This window comes from Oncorhynchus masou, chromosome 27, assembly GCF_036934945.1.
Source record: "Oncorhynchus masou masou isolate Uvic2021 chromosome 27, UVic_Omas_1.1, whole genome shotgun sequence".
Taxonomy (NCBI): Eukaryota; Metazoa; Chordata; class Actinopteri; order Salmoniformes; family Salmonidae; genus Oncorhynchus; species Oncorhynchus masou.
In genome coordinates this window covers 28,077,295-28,099,803 of record NC_088238.1, presented here as the reverse complement: position 1 = coordinate 28,099,803, position 22,509 = coordinate 28,077,295, and the positions used below count along the sequence as shown (strand labels likewise).

Below are 22,509 nucleotides of genomic sequence, written 5' to 3'. Positions count from 1 at the left end.
CCATAAAGACATATTGTTTTACCCTAATTCTGACTAGGACTACACATTTATTGATTATGATTTTATACATTTTAATCAATTCCATACAATTATATGTTTCAGGGCGGAATATTCTAATCATTCAATTAACAGGCAATTCTCACCTATCAATTCTCGATATGGCTCATTCTAACATCTCTACCACTTTACATCACATTTTAGTTACACTGTTTATACTGTTAGGTTCTGAACAAACAGACTACAAACTCAAATGGAAGACTAGAAAAAGCTCAAAGCAAGTTTAATCACCCACTGGGTCAAACAGCTGCAAAAGACAAGGTATGATTACACAAGAGCAAGTATTTATACCCTCCTACTAGGCGGAGTCAACTCCTTGCACATCTAGACAGCCAATACATCTCTGTTGCTAGTCAGGAACTTAATTGGTTCTTCTCCCTGGTGTCGTCATGGCCCTGCCTGATGCTAGAACCTTTGTGGGCGTGGAAGGATATATGTGTGTGGGAAAAGACCGTTTCTTCTCACTTCATCTGTTTACTTGACCTCGGGCCGAGTTCCTCGCTCCTCCCTGTCCTGTCTTTATCAGTGACTAAAACCAGATTGTTTTCCTTTGCCGTTCTCCTTAGGAGCGTTCATATTCAACAATAGTTTACGTTCTGTAACAAATGGTATCTGCACTCGTCTCACTCATTAACGTTCCATACACCATGTTCCTATTACCCCCTTCATTGACCCCAACCTTCCTTATACATCCAAAGTAATCAATAAGATATGGTAACATCAATAAGTATATTTTAAGCTAGAATCAAACAATACACAGTTATTTATATGCTGGGGTAGCAGGTAGTCGAGTGTTGGGCCAGAAACTGAAAGGTCGCTGGTTTGAATCACCGAGCCAACTGGGTGAAAAATCTGTCCCTTGAGCAAGGCAGTTAACCCTAATTTCTGTTAACCCTAAGTCTTTCTGGATAAGAGTGTCTGCTAAAAGGCAAATATAATGTATTCTTGCCATAGCTCGCTCTAATATTGAATTCTTATTATATCTTGTGTAAATTCATCCGGTGTATATATACATATAGATTACATTTAGACTGCTGTTACAGTCCTGTTTGGGTTGTTAATTGGATTCATTACGACATGATTTTATGTTGTCGTTTTTTAAATACTTGTTTGACATTTTACTGCATTCTCAGGAGCTAGTAACAAGCATTTCGCTGCACCCGCTATAACAATCTAAACTGTGTACGTGACCAATAAACTTTGATTAGAATTTATTATTTTTTTCTGTGCAGTCCAGAGGGTTATACTACAAAGCAAGAAAAAATGAGTTAGTCAGCTAACTTGCCTAAATATTATTTAACTTTCTTTTTTAGAAAGCTACGCTTGAAATGGGCATGGTCGACAAACGAAAAACCATATCTAAGTTTAGCTTTTTTTATTTTTTATTTTAATTTTTTATTTTAAATGAACCAGAAAATCAATAGTTGTATCTGGTTGCTTATTGAAGTTAGCTGGCTTAATTAATCGTAACTGTAGTATTCCACTCTGGTCCAACCTGAGATTGGGCTCCCGAGTGGCGAAGTGGTCTAAGACACTGCATCTCAGTGCAGTACCTGGTTCGAGTCCGGGCTGCATCACATCCGGCCGTGATTGGGAGTAGCATAAGGCGGCGCACAATTGGCCCAGTGTCATCGGGATTTGGCCTGGGTAGACTCATTGTAAATAAGAATTTGTCCTTAACTGACTTGCCTAGTTAAATAAAGGTCAAATAAAAAAACAATGGGCCAGTAGCTTAAAACCTGGTGTGACTCGAGAGAAGTTGTCTACATAGCTAGGAATGAAGCCTCTGTTGTTATGTTAACTGTTTAACATTCACCTCAAAGTTGCATCTCTGCATCACCTCAAGGTTGGAGACAGTTGTTGTGTGGTCAATTGTCATAATATTGATTTCTCAGGTTTCATCCTGAGAAAGGGCATTGGATATCAACAATGCCATATTATACACCAAATAGATGTGGAGGGTCAACTTGACCTGAGGTGGAACTCTCCTCCTGCCCAGGCTGCAATTTGTGGGCACAGGCTCCTCCTAATATGAGTGTGTACAATGTTGATGGTGTCAGTTGGTTGTGAATTGTGCTCAGCTCTCTAAATTTCAACCCATAATGTCTGAACTGGCAGTCACATGTCCTAGACATGTTTCAGAGATGCAGTGTATGTTAGAAAAATCAACACCTTGGTTGATGGATAACCATTGCAGAGTTTTCACAACTGTTTCTCTCTCTCTCTTTTTTCTTCTCTAGAATTAAACTCTTCAATTCAACTTTTGAGGATGGTGCCCCATAATGCTTGAAATGCTACTCAGCTCAATGTGATGGGACAGATAGAGCTGACACAACATGTATAACGCTTGTGAAAATGCCAGATCAAGAGAATGGAGCGACGGTGACGGATACAGCTGCCATAGTATGGCTCACTGGGAAAGTGATCCCCCAGCTGGAGAAAGACAGTACCTCACCCAACAGGAAAGGGAACACCAGTGGCTGAACCGTGAGGATGAAGCTGCCATACGGGCCCACTACAACTCCCATCGGCAAAACTCTCAAATGGACTTCCGTGGACATCCGACACAAGAGACCCAGCCGCCGCCTCTGTATCATCAGGACCATTACAGAAGTCAGAACATTAGGCCCAATCTCTATGGACCCTTGAGAGAACAGGCACCTCCTAATGTAACCGTACACTGCAGTGGAGCGATAACAGGAACGTGGGCTAACCATGAACCCCACTTCCCCAGCAATTACTTTTTACCCCCACTCAATGTCGAAAGAGGGCATGAGGATATTTCCCATCACCATAACACCGACCAGGATTATCTGGTTGGTCGTGGAGTGAATCATAACAATCTCCATTACTTGGAAAGCAAATGGCAGATGTTCGATCCCACCCATTCCAATGGCCATGCTAGAGGACATTGCAATGTACATTCAAGGGGACATTCTACTGAATGCTCAAGGGGATGTTCTACGGGTGGTTCCCGTGGAAATTCTAGGGGTGGTTCTAGTGTATGTTCTTGGGGTGGTTCCTGTGGTCGGTCTAGTGGACGTTCGAGGGGTGGTTCCAGGGGTCGGTATAGTGGACGTTCGAGGGGTGGGTCTAGTGGACGTTCTAGGGCCCATTCCAAAGCAGCCAGCCATGGTGTACTAGGATCTAGTGTTCCTTCCCAAGCTATAACACAAAAAACAGATAATCTTCATGGCAATGTTGCTCTGGTTTCTCACACCCAGACCTCTGCCACCACTGACCAGCAATATGCTCCCTCTCCTCCCAAACCTCTCACTGAGACACTTCAGGAAAAACCTCCTCATAAACATAAGATCTCACTCAATGAAATACAGGACTGGCTCCACAGTGTTTTAAGATCTAAAAATGGACCCGTAAATGGGAACAACTCAACACAAGACCCCTCCCAGGCACAACAATTCAGCACAGAGAAGATTGATATTTTACAAGCAGGCAAAAGGCACCTACATAGTAACACCAAAGACAACCAGGCGAGGCCCCCTGAGAGGTTTATTCCTGAGGACTCCACTATACGGCTGGAGATTAAGTCCACCCCCAGGTGCATGACCCTGACGGCAGTCGCCACCACTCCGCCCCCCGTGGCTATTGTCCCTCCAATGGGTCCACAGCAGTCCCCAGAGCCAATGGAGACAGAGAATACAGGCAATGAGCTGCCATTTAAGATTTTACGGGCCTGGTCCATCAACGAACAACAAGTGGAAAGCCTGTGGGAAAGAGCTAAAGATGATGCAAGTTCTCTATCTGTCCGAAATGAGCCGGTTCAAGTTGAGAGTTTTATGGAGTATGATAAGCCTGTAGATGCATCTGCAACAAGTTCACTGGCATCTACTGGAGAGGACAATGATGAGGTCCTTCAGGTCATCACACAGACGGACAAGAGTTCACCTTCACCATTTGTCCACACCATCCCTCAGGCAACGGACATTGTACGCACCGGAGGTACCCAAGCAATCGTGGAAGTTAGCTCCAACGGCGCAGATGAGAGATCTCTTGTTTTGTCCACAATTGCTGAAGTTCAGTTCAAGTTACGTACGCTGCAGCAACTGGTTAGTTATCGGGAGAATGAAGCAACAATCACAGAGGCAAAGGATGGTTGTCTGGAAGCCATATTGGAGCAGTATTGGGGCGGGGAAGCCTCTAACCTGGTAGAAGCTTTAAAAGATAAAAGGGATAAGGAAATCATGCAAGATGTGTCTGCCTGGGCCGCAGAGGATGAGGAAGCAGTGGTTCTCTTTGCAGTCAGTGGTATATCACTGGGGGAAGTGGTCGAGAAGTTTCCCATTCAAGCGCATGTTGACAGCTCTTCCCAAGTGGGTTACAGGTCATCCTGGTTAAATGTCAACGAGAAGCTGAATGACATTGACAAAGAATCTGGAAGAGCTTGGTCTCTCTGGTTCATACCAGATAAAGCAGAGGAGAGTTCCAAAGTTGTTGGGGGAGTCAAAATGGATGACACCTTCCACAGCAAGATGGAGACTGTGGAATTTCCTGCACGACAACCTGTTGAAACAACAGACTCAGACCTCACAACAAACATAGAACTCATGATGGTTGCAGACTCCTCAACAGACACAGACCTCCCAACAGATGCAGACTCTGAGACCGAACCCCTTTCCCCGATGATTTTGACCGTCCTCACACCAGAGGATGCTGTGAAACTGCTTGCTGAAACAGAGGCATCAGGCGCAGACCTCACAACAGACTCAAACTGCCCAACAAATGCAGACCTCAAAACGGTCACAGACCTCACAACCGACTTGGACACAGACCCCCTTTCCCCAATGCATTTGACCGTTCTGACATCTGAGGATGCCATGAGACTGTTTTGCCAGATCGAAAATGGCTCTGACCTCCAACTCGGGTCACATGAACCATGCTCTGAAGACAAAAACAAGACAAAGACAAAGCAACCAGAGAATATAGAAAGTGGCAGCTTCGATAAGTCCTGCTACTGTCCTTGTGTTATTGAAACGGACAATGGGTTTGAAAGTGGCCTATGCACCAGTTGTCAAAGGGAGAAAGGACTGCAGCAAGGTACAAGATGCTTAACAATCGCTCAATGCTTTACCCTGTCAGATACAAGCGACATCCATGTGTCATACATTTCAGATCAGGTGACAGAAGAGGTCCCTAAGGACTCTGGGGGGAAGGCGACTGTGGACAATCAATGCAGGGACAAGAAGCAGATACAATCAACTGAAGAAGAGGGTGATGACAATCAATCCTCTGACAATGAGACAGAGGGAGAAATGGAGCAATGTACAGGCGTCATACCGATCACTGACTTTTTTTTCTGGTCAGATACAATTGAGGATTCAGATCAGGAGACAGAGGAGAACCCTAATGAACAACATGCTCAGATTGAGGCTCATGCTTCTAATGTTAAAAGGACAGAGCCTGAAACTGATGCCAAAGCACCCTGTGAGTCAGCCCAAGAACATACTACCCAAAGCAAAGTCAGTCCTGGTTCTGAGGATAGGGAAATGCCGCAAGAGAAGGACCAAGACTGTAGGACGAGTACATTACCAATTCCCAAGTTTGAAAACCCTTCTAAGTTAAGAGCTAACATCATAGCAGACAAGTGGTGTTCACCTGTAGAGGACTGTGGTTCACCTGCAGAGAAGTATGACAAAGTTGCTGACTTTGTCACTCAATACAAAACCTGCAACTCAAAGAAAAAAGTAAAAGAAAAAATGGAAAAGGAGGAAACCCTCCATCCAACATCATTTGACAGACAAAAGCCCAAGAAACGCCATGGGAGAACAGAGAGAGGACAGTCACCATCCCAACCCCCTAAGAGCTCTGGGGTGAAAGCAACTTTGAATCATCAACGCAGGGACAAGAAGCCACATGCGTCACACAAGAGGAGACATTTGACTGAGAGCGATGAAAGTCGATGCAAAGACAAGAAGAGGGGATCATCAACTGAGAAAGAGCGTGAGGGCAGTCAATCCAGGGACAATAAGCCACCGAAGAGGAGACATTCAACTGAGAAAGAGAGTGAGGACAATCAAAGGAGAGACAAGAAGGGGAAACTTTCAATGGAAAAACTGGGTGAGGCCAGTCAATCTAGGGACAAGACGTCACAGAAGAGGAAAAATTCAACTAAAACTAAAAGCAGGAACACCAAAGAAATAAAGTGCCAGTTGGTGGAAAGCGAGAGCGACAGAGGCAGTAAGAACTCACCGCCGTGCCCTGGGGTGAAAACCCTCCATGTCCTGGGATCCTCATCTCCCACTGTTCCTCTCAAACTCTCCCTAAACATCTGCAAAAAGCCTTCCACAAATGGCTCACCCTCAAAACATAGTGAGGAAGTCCCCAAAAGGCCAAAGACTAAAACCCCATACAAAACTAGCAGACACCACTCCCCTGCAATGTCAGTGTCTCCTGTTGTCAAAGAGAGGCAGAGGAACGGTGTGAAACACAAGCAACAAATTCAACCCATGAAAGTCAGATTGAAAAAGCTGTCCTTACCCAAACATCTTGTCAGGAAAGGTTCCCCACCAAGGCAGAAGAGGGTGGAGGATAGAGGAGACCCTCTGAGTTTAGGGGTAATGGTCTCTAAGAATACTGACCTGTGCAAGAAACTAAAACGTAAGGCAGACAGCGACTTGACATCCCAACAGATGTTGTCAAAGATTCCGAAGGTGTTGAATAGGAATGAGACAAGAAAGTTGTCAAAAAGCGAGCGTGAGCGCGACTCGCTGCCCCGCAAGCCAAAGCTGCCAAGAATTCTGAAGCTTCTAAGAACTCCAGAGGTTTCAAAGGATGGGAATGAGAGAGAGAACAGAGAAGAGACATCTCCCAGTGCTTCACCTGAATCACAAATGCTGAACAAACCTGCAAGAGTGGCACACAAGCCCAAACCTTGTATCAAGCCTGCCAGTCCCAATGGTTATAGCCCAGGTAGTCATGCTTGCTCTAATCCGGCTAGGATATCACAGCAACATGGCAATGGACATTTTGGGGCAAAAGTTACTGTGAGGCAGCAGGTGTTCTCAGATTGGAAGAGCAGCTTTGTCCCGACTCCAACCCCCCAGACTCGTAGACGATCAGGGTGTCCTCCAGAGGCCAGTCCCAGGTGCAACTCGGAGACCAGGATCATTCGACCCATTCTAAAACGTGTCGATTCTCTGCCAAAACCCAAGCGGAATGTCAGCTTTCCTTTGAATCCAATGAACGTGCACTACTTCAATCCCAGTGAATATGAAAATCACGTAATGTTCAACAGGTCTTACACAGATCCGGAAGATGCACAGCCTTCTGACGATGAAGAGGAAGATGCTTCTGTGAACTGCCAGAATCTGAAGGAACAGTCCCCTCTTAGGGAAGAGAAGCGGCAAGATATAGGGGAGCTGAAGCCTGGACCAAGCGCTGCATGTGAAAAGAGCTTCAAAAGGAAGCGGGAAATGCAGGAGCCTGCTGCCATTTTGATGAAGAAGAGCAATGTTCAGGCAAAGCATTTGACAAAGTCTCTCCATCATGAACCTCCAAAAGACTCCAGACACTCGGGTAAGGACACCAATCACAAGCCACTGGCAAAAGAAAATGGCATGTATTCCCTCAAAGTTTTTGTGTAATATGTATAGCTAGCATTGGAATTGAAAACAACCACACAGAATAACACACTACAAGTCAGTAGTTAGATGCATTTGATTGGATTTCCAGTTATTGACAAGTTCTTCTGGTTACAGCAACAAAAACTGGAGTTGGTTACAAGTGGTCAGAGAAGCAGAGGAAGAGGCCAAATGAAACTGAAGGTACGTCACAGGCTATGCCAGCCTCACATGGTAGGCTACTTTTACAATTGCACCAATCATTTCCCAGTATTTCAAACAGAGTTGAATATGTATTTTTACTTTTAGAAAAGTGTCAGACGTAGACCGTTTCATGTTGTGTTCTGATTGGGAATCATCTAGATGAAAGGGTATTATGTTATTTATATGAGCTGGGTAGTGAACTCAAATGTATTATGCAATTGTACACAGGCCTGTGAGCCTGGTTCAATATGACCTAAGTAAAATTGGGAGTTAAAGTGATAAGGGTGGACAGACAGGTGTATTTTGAAACTCTCACAGAATGGGACTTAATTCATTACCATATGTAATTGATAAGGGTAATTCCATTTTATTTCAATCACATTTTGACCACACCCCTTTTGATTTGAACAGAACATCCCGTACATATTTGCCCATGGTAAAAGATGTGAGAAAGTGACTTTTTGGACCAGAATGCCAAAACATTCAGGAGAACTTGTTGGGTAACTGAAACCCATGTAAGTGTGACTTGTGTTGACTGGGTTGGAATATGTTCTAGCCACGTTTTTAAATATATGCTGAGGCAGTGTTCCCAGGATCCTGTGTACATTGAACAGACTTTTGAACTGAAAAGTTGCCTTACTGATCCTTCATCTCCACTTGGAAAGCCACTTGCTGGGGGACGGCTACTTCCTACAGTGCTAATGTGAATATTTATCACCTGCTTTCTTATGCTTGCCTCTTAGGTACCTCTCTGAATGCAAGCCTCCCTCACGGTCACCATCCAGGATCCTCTCAGAATGTAAGCCCCCATCGTGGTTACCATTCATCCTCCAGCCAAGGGAGAAGGGTTGAGCCAACGGCTAGTCACCATAGTTCTCCTGTGGGCGACTGGAACGAGCGGTGGTCAGGAGATTTGTAAGCATATCAGTCGGCCCTGACAGGATACACGAGACGGGAACAGTAGTTGATGGCAACTGGCAAAGACAATACTTTTACCTCAAACCTGACATTATTCATATGCTGTTCTTTTAAAAAAAAACTTGAAACATTAGAGACTGCCATATTTAGGCTACATTATGCAGTTTACTTTTCTACATGTTTTTATCTGTTTTTAAATGAATAGACATAGACATCTGATTTCTCTCCCTATAATAGGTTCGGTTAGCTGTGGTTGAAACAGTCAGAAGTATGTTTTATACAGTATACCATGTGTTACTGTTACTCTTGACACCTAAGGGTGATTGGTGTTCGGTTTCTCGTACTCTTATAGTATTGTTTGCCTACATTTGTTAGAGCGTCATAGTGATTGAATCATCATAGTGATGGTATTGTACATTGTATTAAGTTTGTTTAGTCTTTTTTGTATTGACTATTTGTTTTATTGCAGCCAGAACCAAAGCTTAAGGGGAGAAACCAGAGCTTATTGTTTTATGAGATTCTGCTGTCTCATACACAAAGAAATGTCAATTGTAACATGTTTTTTTTAACACTGGTGATCAAATGAATCATAGATATCCGTCGTCAAATGATTTTTGGAGCCATTGTCACTTTGTTTGATGTAGTTCCTTGTGCTGGGTTTATAGTGGCGCCACCAGAGGGAAGCAAAGTACAATGTTAATGTTCCTTTCATTTCAGTCACTCGCTTGTGCAAGGCTTCTCCCTTCTCCTATGTGTTGAGACTTGAGAGACTCGCATAGGTGAATGGATCAGAACAGATAAGAATCTTCAGTCATATTTTCTGTTTCTACACAACACTTATTGTGCATTTATTGAAGAAAGCCAAGCGGAAACCGCTGCCTACAAGGACCAAGGGTGGTGGAGGCCTGTTGAGAATGTATAGAATATATAAGGCATGAGGGTGTGTGGTATATGGCCGCATTGTGTTATGCCTAAGGACAGCTCTTAGCTGTGGTATATAAAATACAAATCCTTTATTTAACTAGGCAAGTCATTTAAGAACAAATTCTTATTTACAATGACAGCCTACACCGACCAAACCTGGGCCAATTGTGCACCGCCCTATGGGACTCCCAATCACGGCCAGTTGTGATACAGCATGGATTCGAACCAGGGTGTCTGTAGTGACACCTCCAGCACTGAGATGCAGTGCCTTAGACCGCTGCGCCATTCAGGAGCCACAAAATTGGCCATATACCACAAACCCCCGAGGTGCCTTATTGCAATTATAAACTCGTTACCTAAGTAATTAGAGCAGTACAAATAACTGTTTTGTCATACCTGTGATATATGGTCTGATATAACAGCCCATCAACATTCAGCCCATCAACAGCCCATCAACATTCAGCCCATCAACAGCCCATCAACATTCAGCCCATCAACAGCCCATCAACATTCAGCCCATCAACAGCCCATCAACATTCAGGGCTCAATCCACCCAGTTTATAATAAAATATCTCTTCACGAGTTGAAAAGTCCTACACTTACATACTTGATGTCAGCTTGCTTTTGTTTCTGTTTTCCTCGACCCCAGTTTTTTTACTTAATAGGCTACAGGATTCTGTACATGGCTGACCTTGCCTGGGGGATCGTAGGGTTCAAATCCAGCCAGTATTCAGCCAATGTTATGGTAGCCTTTCTCTTCTTTTCTCCTCCCTGTTCTCCCCTTTCATTTCTCACACTCTGTGACAGGAAGACAGGTTCTCAGCAAGGGGTCAAAATATCACACTGTCCTCTTGACTGGCTGTAAATGAGCTGTGTGTGTTTTGATGTCAGCTGCACAGGTGTCAGAGGAGAGGCACTGGGCTGTGGAGGAAAGGGCCCTTCCCAGCACAGTGCTAAAACTCTCATGGTCATTAACCTCACCTCGCCAGTCATTAACCTGAGGAAGTCCATTGTGTTTGTTGCATGGGATAGGAATATTGGGGAAATAACAGGCTTAATACGGTATGTTAGGCCCATCTCATGAGATAATGTCCATTTTATAAATAATTGAATTAACCTTAATCAATTCTGAGAAAATTAAACATAGACTGCAGAATATTGATTAACATGTAGACAACATACAGTGCACATTATCCACCTATTGTATGCATCAGATTTGATTTGAATGTCCCGCCCTGTCACGCGTCGAGCCTCCACCCTCGCGAGGCATGGAAGCAAGCACTCACACACTCCGAGCTCGCTCATCCCATTCGGTTCGATCAGTATTGTCTGTGCGACCGAGAACCAGCAAGTGTTCTCTTCGATATTTCAATCAATTTAAATATATATTTGACGAAGAGTAAACTAATTTAATCTTGCGTCGGAGCACTATTATTCTGCCATTTACAAAGATTTTGGGATAGTTTTAAAACCAGATGAATTATCGCTATGTAAATGTCTCGGTTGGAGTACTAGGAACGGGAGGACGCTGATCTGTGTTCCAAGATGAGTGGGACCAACGCGGCGTCTGGAGCGGCGCCCTGCCGCTTCGCTCACTACTTTGTGATATGCGGAATAGACACCGAAACTGGGCTGGAACCGGACGAATTAGCCGGTAAGATTACTTACTTATTTAAATGAATCTTTTCCCTATGAGGTAACTATACAAAAACAACATTTTTTTTCTTTAAAATTACTATTTCAATTTAAACTAATACACATGGATCTTATTGACATTATCAGTGCATATAATTTATTTGGAACAAAGTTTACAGTCTCTGAAGGTCATAAATGATGTGCTGTGTTTTAAAAACAACATTAGGACAATGGCTACAGTTGCAGCCTGACTTCACCTTGTTTACATTATTGTAGTCTCTGGTAAACTGGGTTAAAGGTATTGAGGACATTTCTTCACTTGTTTGTCAGACCTGTCCTTGCTGATTGTGTGGACTAAAGAGAGTGAGAAAGCAATGGCTATAATGTCATTATTTCAACGATAAAACGCCAACACTTCTCATGAGGCTGGTGTTTCGGTGCAGAACATTTATGATGTTTTTGTTTACAAAGGCTGCTACTAAGGATAATCATTGTTATTTGAATAATAAAATAGTTAACACCCCCATTAACCCGTCCTCAGTCAAGAAGAGCTGAAATTCTACATCTGCACATGTTCAAGGCTCAATCCGCTTTGGACTCAGATCCTTTCTCTGTTTAGTGAGGCTGTGTGTTTGTTCAGTGCAAGTGCAAGCTCTAAGTACTCCCTGTTAACCATGCAGGTCCAGTATTGATTTCAGGGTCGCCCCCTTCAGTTTTGCATCAGTGACTGAACAAAGTGCACAGCCCCCTAAGCACAAAGTAGAGACCCTCCATCGATCCTCAGCCAGCTCCCACTGGGCTGCGTTCAGGGGCCAACTGGGCTGCATTCAGAGTCGCCACATTGCAGTGCTCTGGTGTTGCAGCATGTTTTTAATTTGTTTGCAGCCTGTTCATATTGAATTACCCGGCAGATTCCGACTCTTATTCTCCTGTTGAATATAAACCTTTCCTCTGTGACATAATACTTCTATAGGAAAGGGAGCTTTCTTTGACATTGAGAGCTTTGCACATGTGGTTCTGTTGGATGAGTAGACAATGTTCCCGGGTGGTCGCGTCATACTGTTGTTGCATATGCATACTTGACGGTCTGTGTGTGTGTGTTCATGGAACAGCCTCACCTGAAGTGAGTGAGCTGTGATTGCTTCTGATTTGAATCCTTTGTCCTTCGGGAAACCGCTCTTCTAGTACTTTCCAAGCACAAGACTCTAGAATGGGAGGATTCAGGATTCCTTTAGTTGCGTGTTTAATCAGACACATTTAGCCTCTCTATGGGGGCAGGATGTTAGGACAGTCAAAGAGTGCTGTCGGGGGGTTATTTTGTGGCTAATGGTTTGATTCTGTGAGGATTAGTTTATGACACTGTGGGATGTTCCTGTCTCGTCTCTATAAATGTGTGTGTGTTGTCTCTGTGATTAAGTTCATGTTTCTCTTTATCTGCTTGTGGTTAGGTCTGCATCGGAGCCATTTGTTGCCAGTGTGTGTTTTGCTCTCAGGCTGTGGCGCGTCGTTGATCCTCAGATGTGACACTGCTGAGCATCCACCACACTGAGCCCATATGCCTCCCTGTCTGCTGCCCTCACACTGATCACCCCAACCCTCTGAGCATCTGCCTGTGTGTCTGTGTGAAACTGGGGCACAAGTTAACAGTCGGAAGAGTTGAGCCATCAGCTGTTAGGAAAGGAGAGGAAAGGACTGGGTGAGAGAAAGAGATGGCGTGTCGGAGTGATTTGGTAGAAGAGTGGACAGAGTGATGATGCCAGTGTTGCTGTGGATTTAGATCATTCAGAGACTGTATCTCTGGTGTGATGATTAACAAAGCATTGTGGGACAGAGTTTTAGATTCTTTAGGGGATTTGCCAAATCTGTCTCCAGACATTAGTTGAGACACCATCTGTCAACTTTACTGTTCTTAATCCTACATACTACTACTACTAGGCGAAGTCTCTCAGGAAGTACTATACCTGTACTTGGGCATTATGGTACAGTATGTCTACGGGTTTCTGTGATTAGGTTGTGTGTTTGAGGAGTATGGTAGTCTGCTACAACATTTTCTCCGTTGATCTTCTAGTCGTTGATCGTGTGCTGTTGTGGTGGTCCGTTAACGTAGCGCTGTTTATCCACAGACGCGGCGGGAAAAGGTCTAGTAGAATCCATTACAGGAGCCATTTGTAGACCGTTATCTCCTCCCCCTCTCCCTCGCCTCTTTCCCCCTCCTCAGCATCCCAATCTGTCCCCAGGGCTTTGTCATCTGCCCCAGTGAACAACTGAACATCCCACACTGACATTAATATGCAATTCAGATCAGGCTGCTCGGTCGCCCATCACTCTCCTCCCCCACGACACTCCTCAGATGGCCGTGATGGATATCATTGACATCAACATGTCACCACTCGCTATGGGCTTGTTCTTTCTTATCTGTCGCTATAGCAGCCCACGCCTGACTTGTATCCTGTTTTACAGTGGCTGGTTAGGTCTGGGCTGGTTTCGGTCTGATCCACATTAGGCTCAGGCTCGGCCTTTCTTATATTGGGCTATGAATGTGGCTATGATTCCCCTCCTTCCATCCCCCTCCCAGTCCCTTTGTGTGGCAGTAGGCCAGCTTCCCCGGGCCCATTGTTCTAGGCACCCGGGCCAGACTTCCTCTGGATTTGAATGCATGCATGGCTGCTGTGTGTGTGTGTGTGTGTGTGTGTGTGTGTGTGTGTGTGGGGGGTGTAACTTTCCCAGTGGATGCCATCTATTTCCCTAGGTGTGTGTAGTATTTTTACATTCAGTGAGCATGGTAGTACCACACTTTTCGTTGGCTTTGACCTCCATGCTTGTCCTTCAGAGATGAAACATTTCCAAAGTGGAGGAGAGTTGAAGTGGGTGTCACTCCAATTAAAGAGATAGTTTGGGATTTTGGCTATGAAGCCCTTTATCTACTATCCCATAGTCAGATTAACTCATGGATACTATTGTTGTGTCTCTGTGGTATGAAGAAAGTTAAGAGGTACTTTTGCGATCCAATGATAACTAGCGTTAGCACAATGACTGGAAGTCTATGGGAACAGCTAGCATGTTACAAGTACATCTGATTCTCGGGAGGTAGATAAAAGGCTCCATTGCCAAAATCCCAAAGTATCGCTTTAATGGAGGCACTATAATAGAAGTCTCACTCACTGACTTGTCAGGGTCTTGAAGTGGTTTATATATATCCTGGCTGGTGACTAGAGCGACAGAAATAGTTCCACTCTTACAGAGGCCCGCCACCAATGTGTTGTTCATTGCCTGTATTCTAGGACCAGGTGCATTGTGGTCCCGGGGGGGGGGGGCTGAAAAGTGAGAAGGGGTGTGTGCTATTCTGGGAGGCAGGGTTGGCACCAGCTGTAGAGGGAAAGCTATTAGGTCCGTGCTCCTTCCTTGTGAGCCTCCCCTCTCCTCACCCCTTCCTCACCTCGCACCCCTCACTCTAACCCCCCACTGATGGGAAAGACATCCAGGAAAGCATCCATAAATATGAAATGAAGTAGTCTTACCGACAAACATCACAAACACACTTAAGATACAGCCTGTACCAGTAAACAACAGATTAACAACAGATGTTTAGGTTTGGCTTACAGTAAGCAATCCTGCAATGATGCTATGTACTCCGTCAGGTGAGAATGTTAATTTGTAGTCGATCCGGTATCTTTGGAAGGGGTGAGGAAAGGGGAGAGTCTCTCCATCGGCTCCAGGGTCCCAAACGTCATCTTTCTCCCCTATCTTTTATCCCTGTCCATTCATCCTTCCTCCCCGTCTCCCTCATACCTCAGACTCCTCACACCTGTCTGTTATCCTAACTCTCCTACATTAACCTTTCTCCCAGTCACACTCAATTGCACATGGACAAGTGTCTTCCCACTTCTATTCACTGCGTATTATCCTGTTATTACCTATAGGATGATGTATGCCATATTTGACACTGATGGATTAAGATGATGGCAGGTAGCCTAGTGGTTAGAGCGTTGGGCCAGTAAACGAAAGGTTGCTGGATCGAATCTCTGAGCTGACAAGGTAAAAATCTGTCGTTCTGCCCCTGAACAAGGCAGTGGTTACCGCCATTGTTCCCCGGAAAGGCCGTCATTGTTCTTAACTGACTTACCAAGTTAAATAAAAGTTCTAAAAAAAAAAGGAAAAAAAGTGAAATCTTAAGTAATTCAACCCCATTCATAAACTGTGTTGCCTAATACATGCACATATTTACTAGTGTCTGTCTCTAGAACTCTATACGTGTCCCTGGAGAGCAGGGGTGTACAAGTGTAATAGTGTTTCTGGTGTAATGACCTACACGTTGATAACGGAATGTAGGCCTGTAGGGACTAGCTAAACTGGGCTGAGGTGGGACAGGGAGTGTCAGAAAGCCCGGTGAAGGAGCCTCACAAAGGGATTTGATGGGCTTTACTGCTGGCCTTGGCCATCTGTCCTCCAGGGGCCAGTCTGGAAGTCAGCACAATGCAGCCCTTGGATAATGCTAATACAACACTGACATATGCTAATGATGACACAGGCCAGTGCTGACGCTTGCCCTTGTTGACATATGCTAATGGCCATGTAGGAATCTGATAACATAAACCCATAGGCTAACACTTATGCTAATTCATATTAATAGGTCAACATTGTGGCGAACACCTTCTGTTCTCTGGTCATGTGACCAAGGGGGTTTCTCTAGACAAAGGAGAGGGGAAGCTAAATGTCCTCCATAGCTTTTAATGGTCACACATTGAATTATTTCTTCTTCCCACTCTCTCGTATGAGTTTCTTTCTCTCTTTCTTTCTCTATCTCTCTCTTTCTCTCTCTCCCTCCTACTCCCCCCCCCCTCTCTCTGTCTCTCTCTCTTTCCACTGTGTAGTGATTTCCTCCATCTCTCTATGCCATCGTCTCCTGTGTGTAGTAGTGTGATCTGTAGTCAGGCCAGTGAGCTAGGCAGTAGGTAGAGCTGTCTATCGGTAGGCTGTGTTAAGCCTGTTAGTTTAATCCATTCAGACAGCTCCTCCAGGCTACACTGAGCAGTGCTCCACGCTTCAACACTAATAACATTTATGCCAAAAAGCAGTGACAATGTCCAGACGCTGAAGTCGACGCGGACTGGAATTCAATGGAGAAAAAAACAATTTGTTTGTTTGGTATTACACAGGCTACTCTGTCCTTACAGCATAGTCTAGCAAGAAGCTCATTAGATCCATGTCAGGGACACTGTCACCATCGTTACCGCCATCAATCACTGTCGACCTGTCAAGTGTTTTAAGTTAAAGGTCAGAGGTTAAAAGGTGTAACTGACCCACCTGATCTTGATGGATACCCAGGCTCAGGGAGGAGTGGGCGATAGGTGGGGCTGCTGTTGCTGGGAGCCTGTTGCCACGGTAGCACCATCGGTCCCCCAAACCCCCCTCCAATCACACAAATACCCCACCACCAGTCTCAAAATGAGCAGTTGATCACTGAGGACTGTGCACCCCATTTCACACCACTCCCCATTTGACCCTTGACCCGGTCTCCCACATGCTCCCTCTCTCCCTGGGCTCAGCAACAGCAGACGTGGGAGAATGGGGTGTAGTGGGTGAGGGACGAAGAAATGAAAGGAAAAGGATACCTAGTCAGTTGCACAACTGAATGCCTTCAACCAAAATGTCTTCAATCAATCAATAAAATGTATTTATAAAGCCCTTTTTAAATCAGCCAATGTCACAGAGTGCTGTACAGAAACCCAGCCTAACTGGCACAGGGAGTTGTTGTTTTGGTAAGGCCAGCTTAACGTTATTTATACTGGTGGCCTAGGAGCCTTGTTTAGATAGTGGTGTTCAGTGTTAGTAGGCTATTGATGAAATCACATTTCTGTGGCTATAAGGTTCTAGCAGATTCTCTTACAGCTTTTGTAGATTGATTGTTCTGAAGTGACACTGACTGTGTTGCTGCTTTTCTGTCGAGGTTTCTTGCGCTTTGTCTTTTTCTTCTACACTAAAATGACTCTCAATCCAGAATGGGTACTAGGTAAAAAAAATGTGAATGGTGATCGGAAGGTAATGTGTGTTTTGTCCTCGGTTATTTTTGAAGTGCCACCTTTTGTCAGTTACGGGTCATGTTTACTGTTTAATACCTCTGAGGTTTGTGGTGTTCCATATAACGCAGCTCTTTGTATGAGCATGTCTTCATCCTGTGGTAAAAACTACGTTTCTACATCTCTGGAAGTTAAACAACATACAGTGCCAGTGAAAAGCTTGGACACACTTATTTTTTTATATTTTCTACATTGTAGAATAATAGTAAAGTCATCAAAACTATTAAATAACAGATATGGAATCATGTAGTAACCAAAATCAACATATCCTTCGCCTTGATGATAGCTTTGCACACTCTTGGCGTTATCTCAACCAGATTCATGAGGTAGTCACCTGGAACGCATTTCAATTAACAGGTGTGCCTTCTTAAAAGTTAATTAGTGGAATTTCGTTCCTTCTTATTGTGTTTGAGCCAATCAGTTGTGTTGTGACAAGGTGGGGGGTATACAGAAGAGAGCCCGATTTGGTAAAAGACCAAGTCCATATTATGGAAAGAACAACTCAAATAAGCAAAGAGAAATGACAGCCATCATTACTTTGACTGACCTTCATGTCTTAATCTGGAAAATTTCAAGAACTTTTAAAGTTTATTCAAGTGCAGTCACACAAACCATCAAGCGCTATGATGAAACTGGATCTCTTGAGGACCGTCACAGGAAAGGAAGACCCTCTGCTGCAGTGGATAAGTTAATTTGAGTTACCAGCCTCAGAAATTGCAGCCCAAATAAATGCTTCACAGAGTTCAAGTAACAGACACATCTCAACATCAACTGTTCAGAGGAGACTGGGTGAATCAATCCTTCATGGTCAAATTGCTGAAAAGAAACCACTACTAAAGGACACCAATAATAAGATGAGACTTGCTTGGGCAGAGAAACATAAGCAATGGATATTAGACCTTTGGAAATCTGTCCTTTGAGCTGATAAGTCCAAATTTGTGATTTTTGGTTCCAACCGCCGCGCCTTTATGAGACGCAGAGTAGGTGAATGGATGATCTCCGCATGTTTGGTTCCCACCGTGAAGCATGAAGGTGTAGATGTGATGGTGCTTTGCTGGTGACACTGTCTGTGATTTATTTAGAATTCAAGGCACACTTAACCAGCATGGCCACCACAGCATTTTGCAGCGATACTCCATTCCATCTGGTTTGCGCTTCGTAGGACAATCATCTGTTTTTCAACAGGACAATGACCCAAAACACACCTCCAGGCTGTGTAAGGGCTATTTGACCCTGACCTCAACCCAATTGAGATGGTGTAAGGGACATTTTAATGTTTGTACTATTCTTATAACTAATAATATTCTTAACTAATTTTTGTGTTCTCTTCATGTGCTGTTCTGTAAACCGATGTCTGTGTTCATGCAAATGGTTGACTGTACAAATCACACCTATCAGCAGCTGCAATTTGGCAGTACACCCAGACATTGTTTTGAGAACGAACGAAAGATATCTCAGTTTCAAGGTCTCAGCTTAGAGAGAAAGAAGCCTCGTGAGGTGTTGGTCTGTCACATCTGTTGGTCTGTTCTGTTCTGTTTGTCTGTTATGAAACAGTATTGGTCGGATGAATTAATTATGCTAAATAATGCAAAGACGACTGTTGGAAGTGCCCCAAAGAGTTTTCTGACAGACGTGTGTACTATGGTGCATTGTGCAGCGTGTACTATGGTGCATTGTGCAGCGTGTACTATGGTGCATTGTGTTGCTTGGAACCTCTCCAGCGCGCTGACAAATAGACAATGATTCATTTAAGATTGACTTTGAGTGTTCCTGTGTTAGGATTTCCATGACAATGGTTTGGATTGAGTGCTCAGTATATGTGGGAACTCCTTCAAGACTGTTGGAAAAGCATTCCTCGGCTACCTGGGGCAGCAGGTAGCCTACTGGTTAGGGCGCTGGACCAGTAACTGAAAGGTTGCTAGATCAAATCCCCGAGCCGACAAGGTAAAAATCTGTTGTTCTGCCCCTGATCAAGGCAGTTAACCCACTGTTCCAAGGCTGTCATTATAAATAAGAATGTGTTCTTAACTGACTTGCCTAGTTACATAAAGGTTAAATAATTGTATATTTTTTTAAGCTGGTTGAGAGAATGCCAAGAGTGTGCAAAGCTGTCATCAAGGCAAATGATGCCTATTTGAAGAAATATAAAATATATTATGATTTGTTTAACACTGCTTTTGGTTCTACAATGTAGAAAATAGTAAAAAAAATAAAGAAAAATCCTTGAATGACTGGTACTGTATGTTAGTGACATTTCCATATGCTGACCGCCTCACAATCTGACATTTCACTCTGTGTTTCCATCAGTTATTATTATGCCGCTATCTGTGTCGAAACAGTACTGGCAGAGAAGCCTATTGACTAGGAACAAATGATCTGCCATAATAGAAGTGAGAGCCTCTGTCAATCACTGTCAATCACTGTCACCAACTATTGTAGCTTTACACTTTGAGGAGAAGAGACTAGTGGAATAACTATGCCTCAATAATCTTCATCTGACATTCAAATGACTGGAGTGTTGTGTGATACTCTTCTCTTGTTGGACAAGACATGGATGTTCTTAAAAGCCACTATGGCTGTGATTGTTCTAGGAATATGTCCCCTTTTGGAAGGGATTGAAGCAGGACTTGAATAAACACTGTAGAGTGCCATTGTTATATTGTCAATCTCAAGAGCACTTGAAGACTTCCTGTGGTTTTCTACAATGAGTCAGTCTGTACACTCTGCTCAACTATGAGAATCCTGGATGTATGTTACATACAAGTCAATGTCAGTTAAGCCACAATATATGACAATCAGTGGTAGCCTATCCTAGCCTGACTCCTCGTGCTAAATCCTCCATCTGTTCTGTCGCTCGCGACAGACTTTAGTCTGAATCTGGCGTGTTTAAAGTTGTTTGGGTGACGTGGTTTATGGTGAAAACAAATTGGTCAACGATTGGATCGTCTATAACCAATCAAAGTATCAAATCCAATTTTGTACTTCGAAAACGCCGCTTCACCCCATGTGTTCCGGGCTGTCTCACAACTGGCTGTGATCGGGAGTACCATAGGGTAAATAGATATGCCATAGGGAGAGATTAATAGATATGCCATAGGGAGAAAGAATGAGAGGGATACAGACGGTGAAGGGAGGTGGGGACTCAGGGAGACAGGCAAGAGAAAGTCATCTCTTGGGAGAATCAAATGAGGAAGAACTGAGAAGAGGTGGAGAGAATTTATGAAGGGCAAGAGAGGGATAGAAATGCAGAAGAAGAAAGATGCTTCTGGATGAAAGCGAGGGGGAAAGTCCCTGTCAGATGAAGAGCTGTGTGTGATTTAATGCACGGATGAGAATAATACTACACCGCCCAGCGTCCCTAGCAACACGGGTCACCCCGTCAGCAGAACAGCACCCGGCCTCCTCATAATAACGTTGCACTGTTATATCAGGGGCGCCGGCTGTAAATCTCCTTATGTAACTAACACCCGATAGCCATCACCACGGCAGCCATCCAGGGCCGTCTCCCATGATAGATTACAGCCCAGGGTAGTGGTAGGCTACAGCGGTGCTGGTGGTGCCTTGCGACAGGCCCATCGCAAGTGTAAGGCCATGCTACTGGACAGTCAGGGATTATTCATGTTGCGCAAATCAGAACATTTAAGAGCTGAAATGTGTTTCTTACATAATTTCTGTGTGCCAGCCAGACAAGTTGATGAATGAGAAGAGAAGCATGTTTTTATAGACATTGCTAGAGTGTGTTATGTTCACAGACATGCAATATCTGTGGGCTTAGTGTGGCAGATGTGGTTTTCAGAGCCCTTTTCTCATCTGTGAATCTGTCCAACAAGCATTTTTATGTCATGTGTTAAAAGGGAAAATGCTATTGCAACCTCTTTGCAATAAGGAATTGAGACCAAAAGCTCAAGAGGAAGTTTCAAGTGTTTAATACCAAGGATACAGTCAGCTGAGTGCATACATATAGAACGTTCACAAAGCATCTTATACTCTTCCCTCCTTTTGGTCACCCACCCTCTTGTAGGTGTCACCTCCCCAGCTATAGATTTTATGACCCCAATGAGTTTCCCTCCTTTAGCCTGTGGAATGTCCATGCTTCTCTCTTTGTTTAGCCAGATGTCAGAATCACACCTCGTCCATCTTCTGTTCTGGGCCTGACCCTGCTATTTGATCCTAGGCAATTTCCTCTTATCTGATTAGGTCAGCCTTTCTAAATTAGTATACACACAGTTTCATGGCCTGAACTCCATTCATACTTACAGTAATCATTCACTCAACTACAGTTTAACTCGATAAACGTTACATTTTATTAGAATCCGTCAAATGTCAACATGTATGAATCTCTATTTTAATATCGGTTTTAAATGTACTTAGATAGGTGATGGATGTTTAGATACATTTGAGAGAATTTGTGAATATATTTGAAGGGCTCCAGTCTTGATGGAGACTAAAGCCGAGTCACATTGGCTGTCAAGTCCAGAAGTCCAGTAGGAAAACGACAACCTCCAACAAACAAGCAGGCCCTCGGAACATTCCAGAACATCTATTCGCCATGACAACCCCCAGAATATGAATCTAATTGGTTGACAGTATGGTCTGCTAGGGATTACTTGGAAGGCTTTCTCTGTTGTGGCTGCTGGGATTCGATCTTTCAACATGTGTGCCTTCGACAGAGTGTGGGTGTGTTTATGTCTGTCTGGTGATGCTTAGCTGGCCGGTCATGTTGACTTTGTTCTTTGACCGAGCTCCAACTCATCCAGCGACCTGTGCCCTGTGATGAACCCGCTGGGTAAACAATATGTGATCGCAATCAGATAGGACACATTGATCTCTCTCTGTTTCTCTTTCCCTCTCTCTGTCTCGCTCTCTCTGTGTCTTGCACAGGACATTGACACGCGCGTGCACACACACGGTCCCCAGGCTGTCCCGACAAGTCTCATGTTGACAGCCTCTGCTGCTCTCTCTAAGGGCTCCTCAGTGGCCTACAGATACACCCCCATGATAAAGACATGTAATAAGTAGCTCCGGGGGGCGGTGTCACGACAGTCATAAAGACTGTGGGTAATCATTGGCTAGGACTGTCTCTTCCCCGTCACATGCTGATGATTCATACAGAGCGG

The 22,509-nt window shown here is 44.1% G+C and overlaps 2 protein-coding genes across 5 annotated transcripts in view; both read left to right on the top strand.

Moving 5' to 3' along the window:
• The first annotated feature begins 2,312 nt into the window (after positions 1–2,312).
• Positions 2,313–10,276, top strand: LOC135515945 (uncharacterized). The gene is made up of 3 exons (XM_064939827.1): positions 2,313–7,590; positions 7,773–7,838; positions 8,582–10,276. The coding sequence occupies exons 1-3, from the start codon at positions 2,394–2,396 to the stop codon at positions 8,755–8,757; spliced, it is 5,439 nt and encodes a 1,812-aa protein (XP_064795899.1). The 5' UTR covers positions 2,313–2,393; the 3' UTR covers positions 8,758–10,276.
• Positions 10,277–10,985: 709 nt separating this feature from the next.
• LOC135515944 (DENN domain-containing protein 5B-like) overlaps positions 10,986–22,509 on the top strand; it is a 70,844-nt gene continuing 59,320 nt past the window's right edge. For all 4 annotated transcript variants that reach the window (XM_064939826.1, XM_064939824.1, XM_064939825.1 and 1 more), the window contains exon 1: positions 10,986–11,334. In XM_064939826.1, coding sequence (XP_064795898.1) covers positions 11,226–11,334 — 109 coding nt within the window. In that variant the 5' untranslated portion in view covers positions 10,986–11,225. The remainder of the gene's footprint in view (positions 11,335–22,509) is intronic.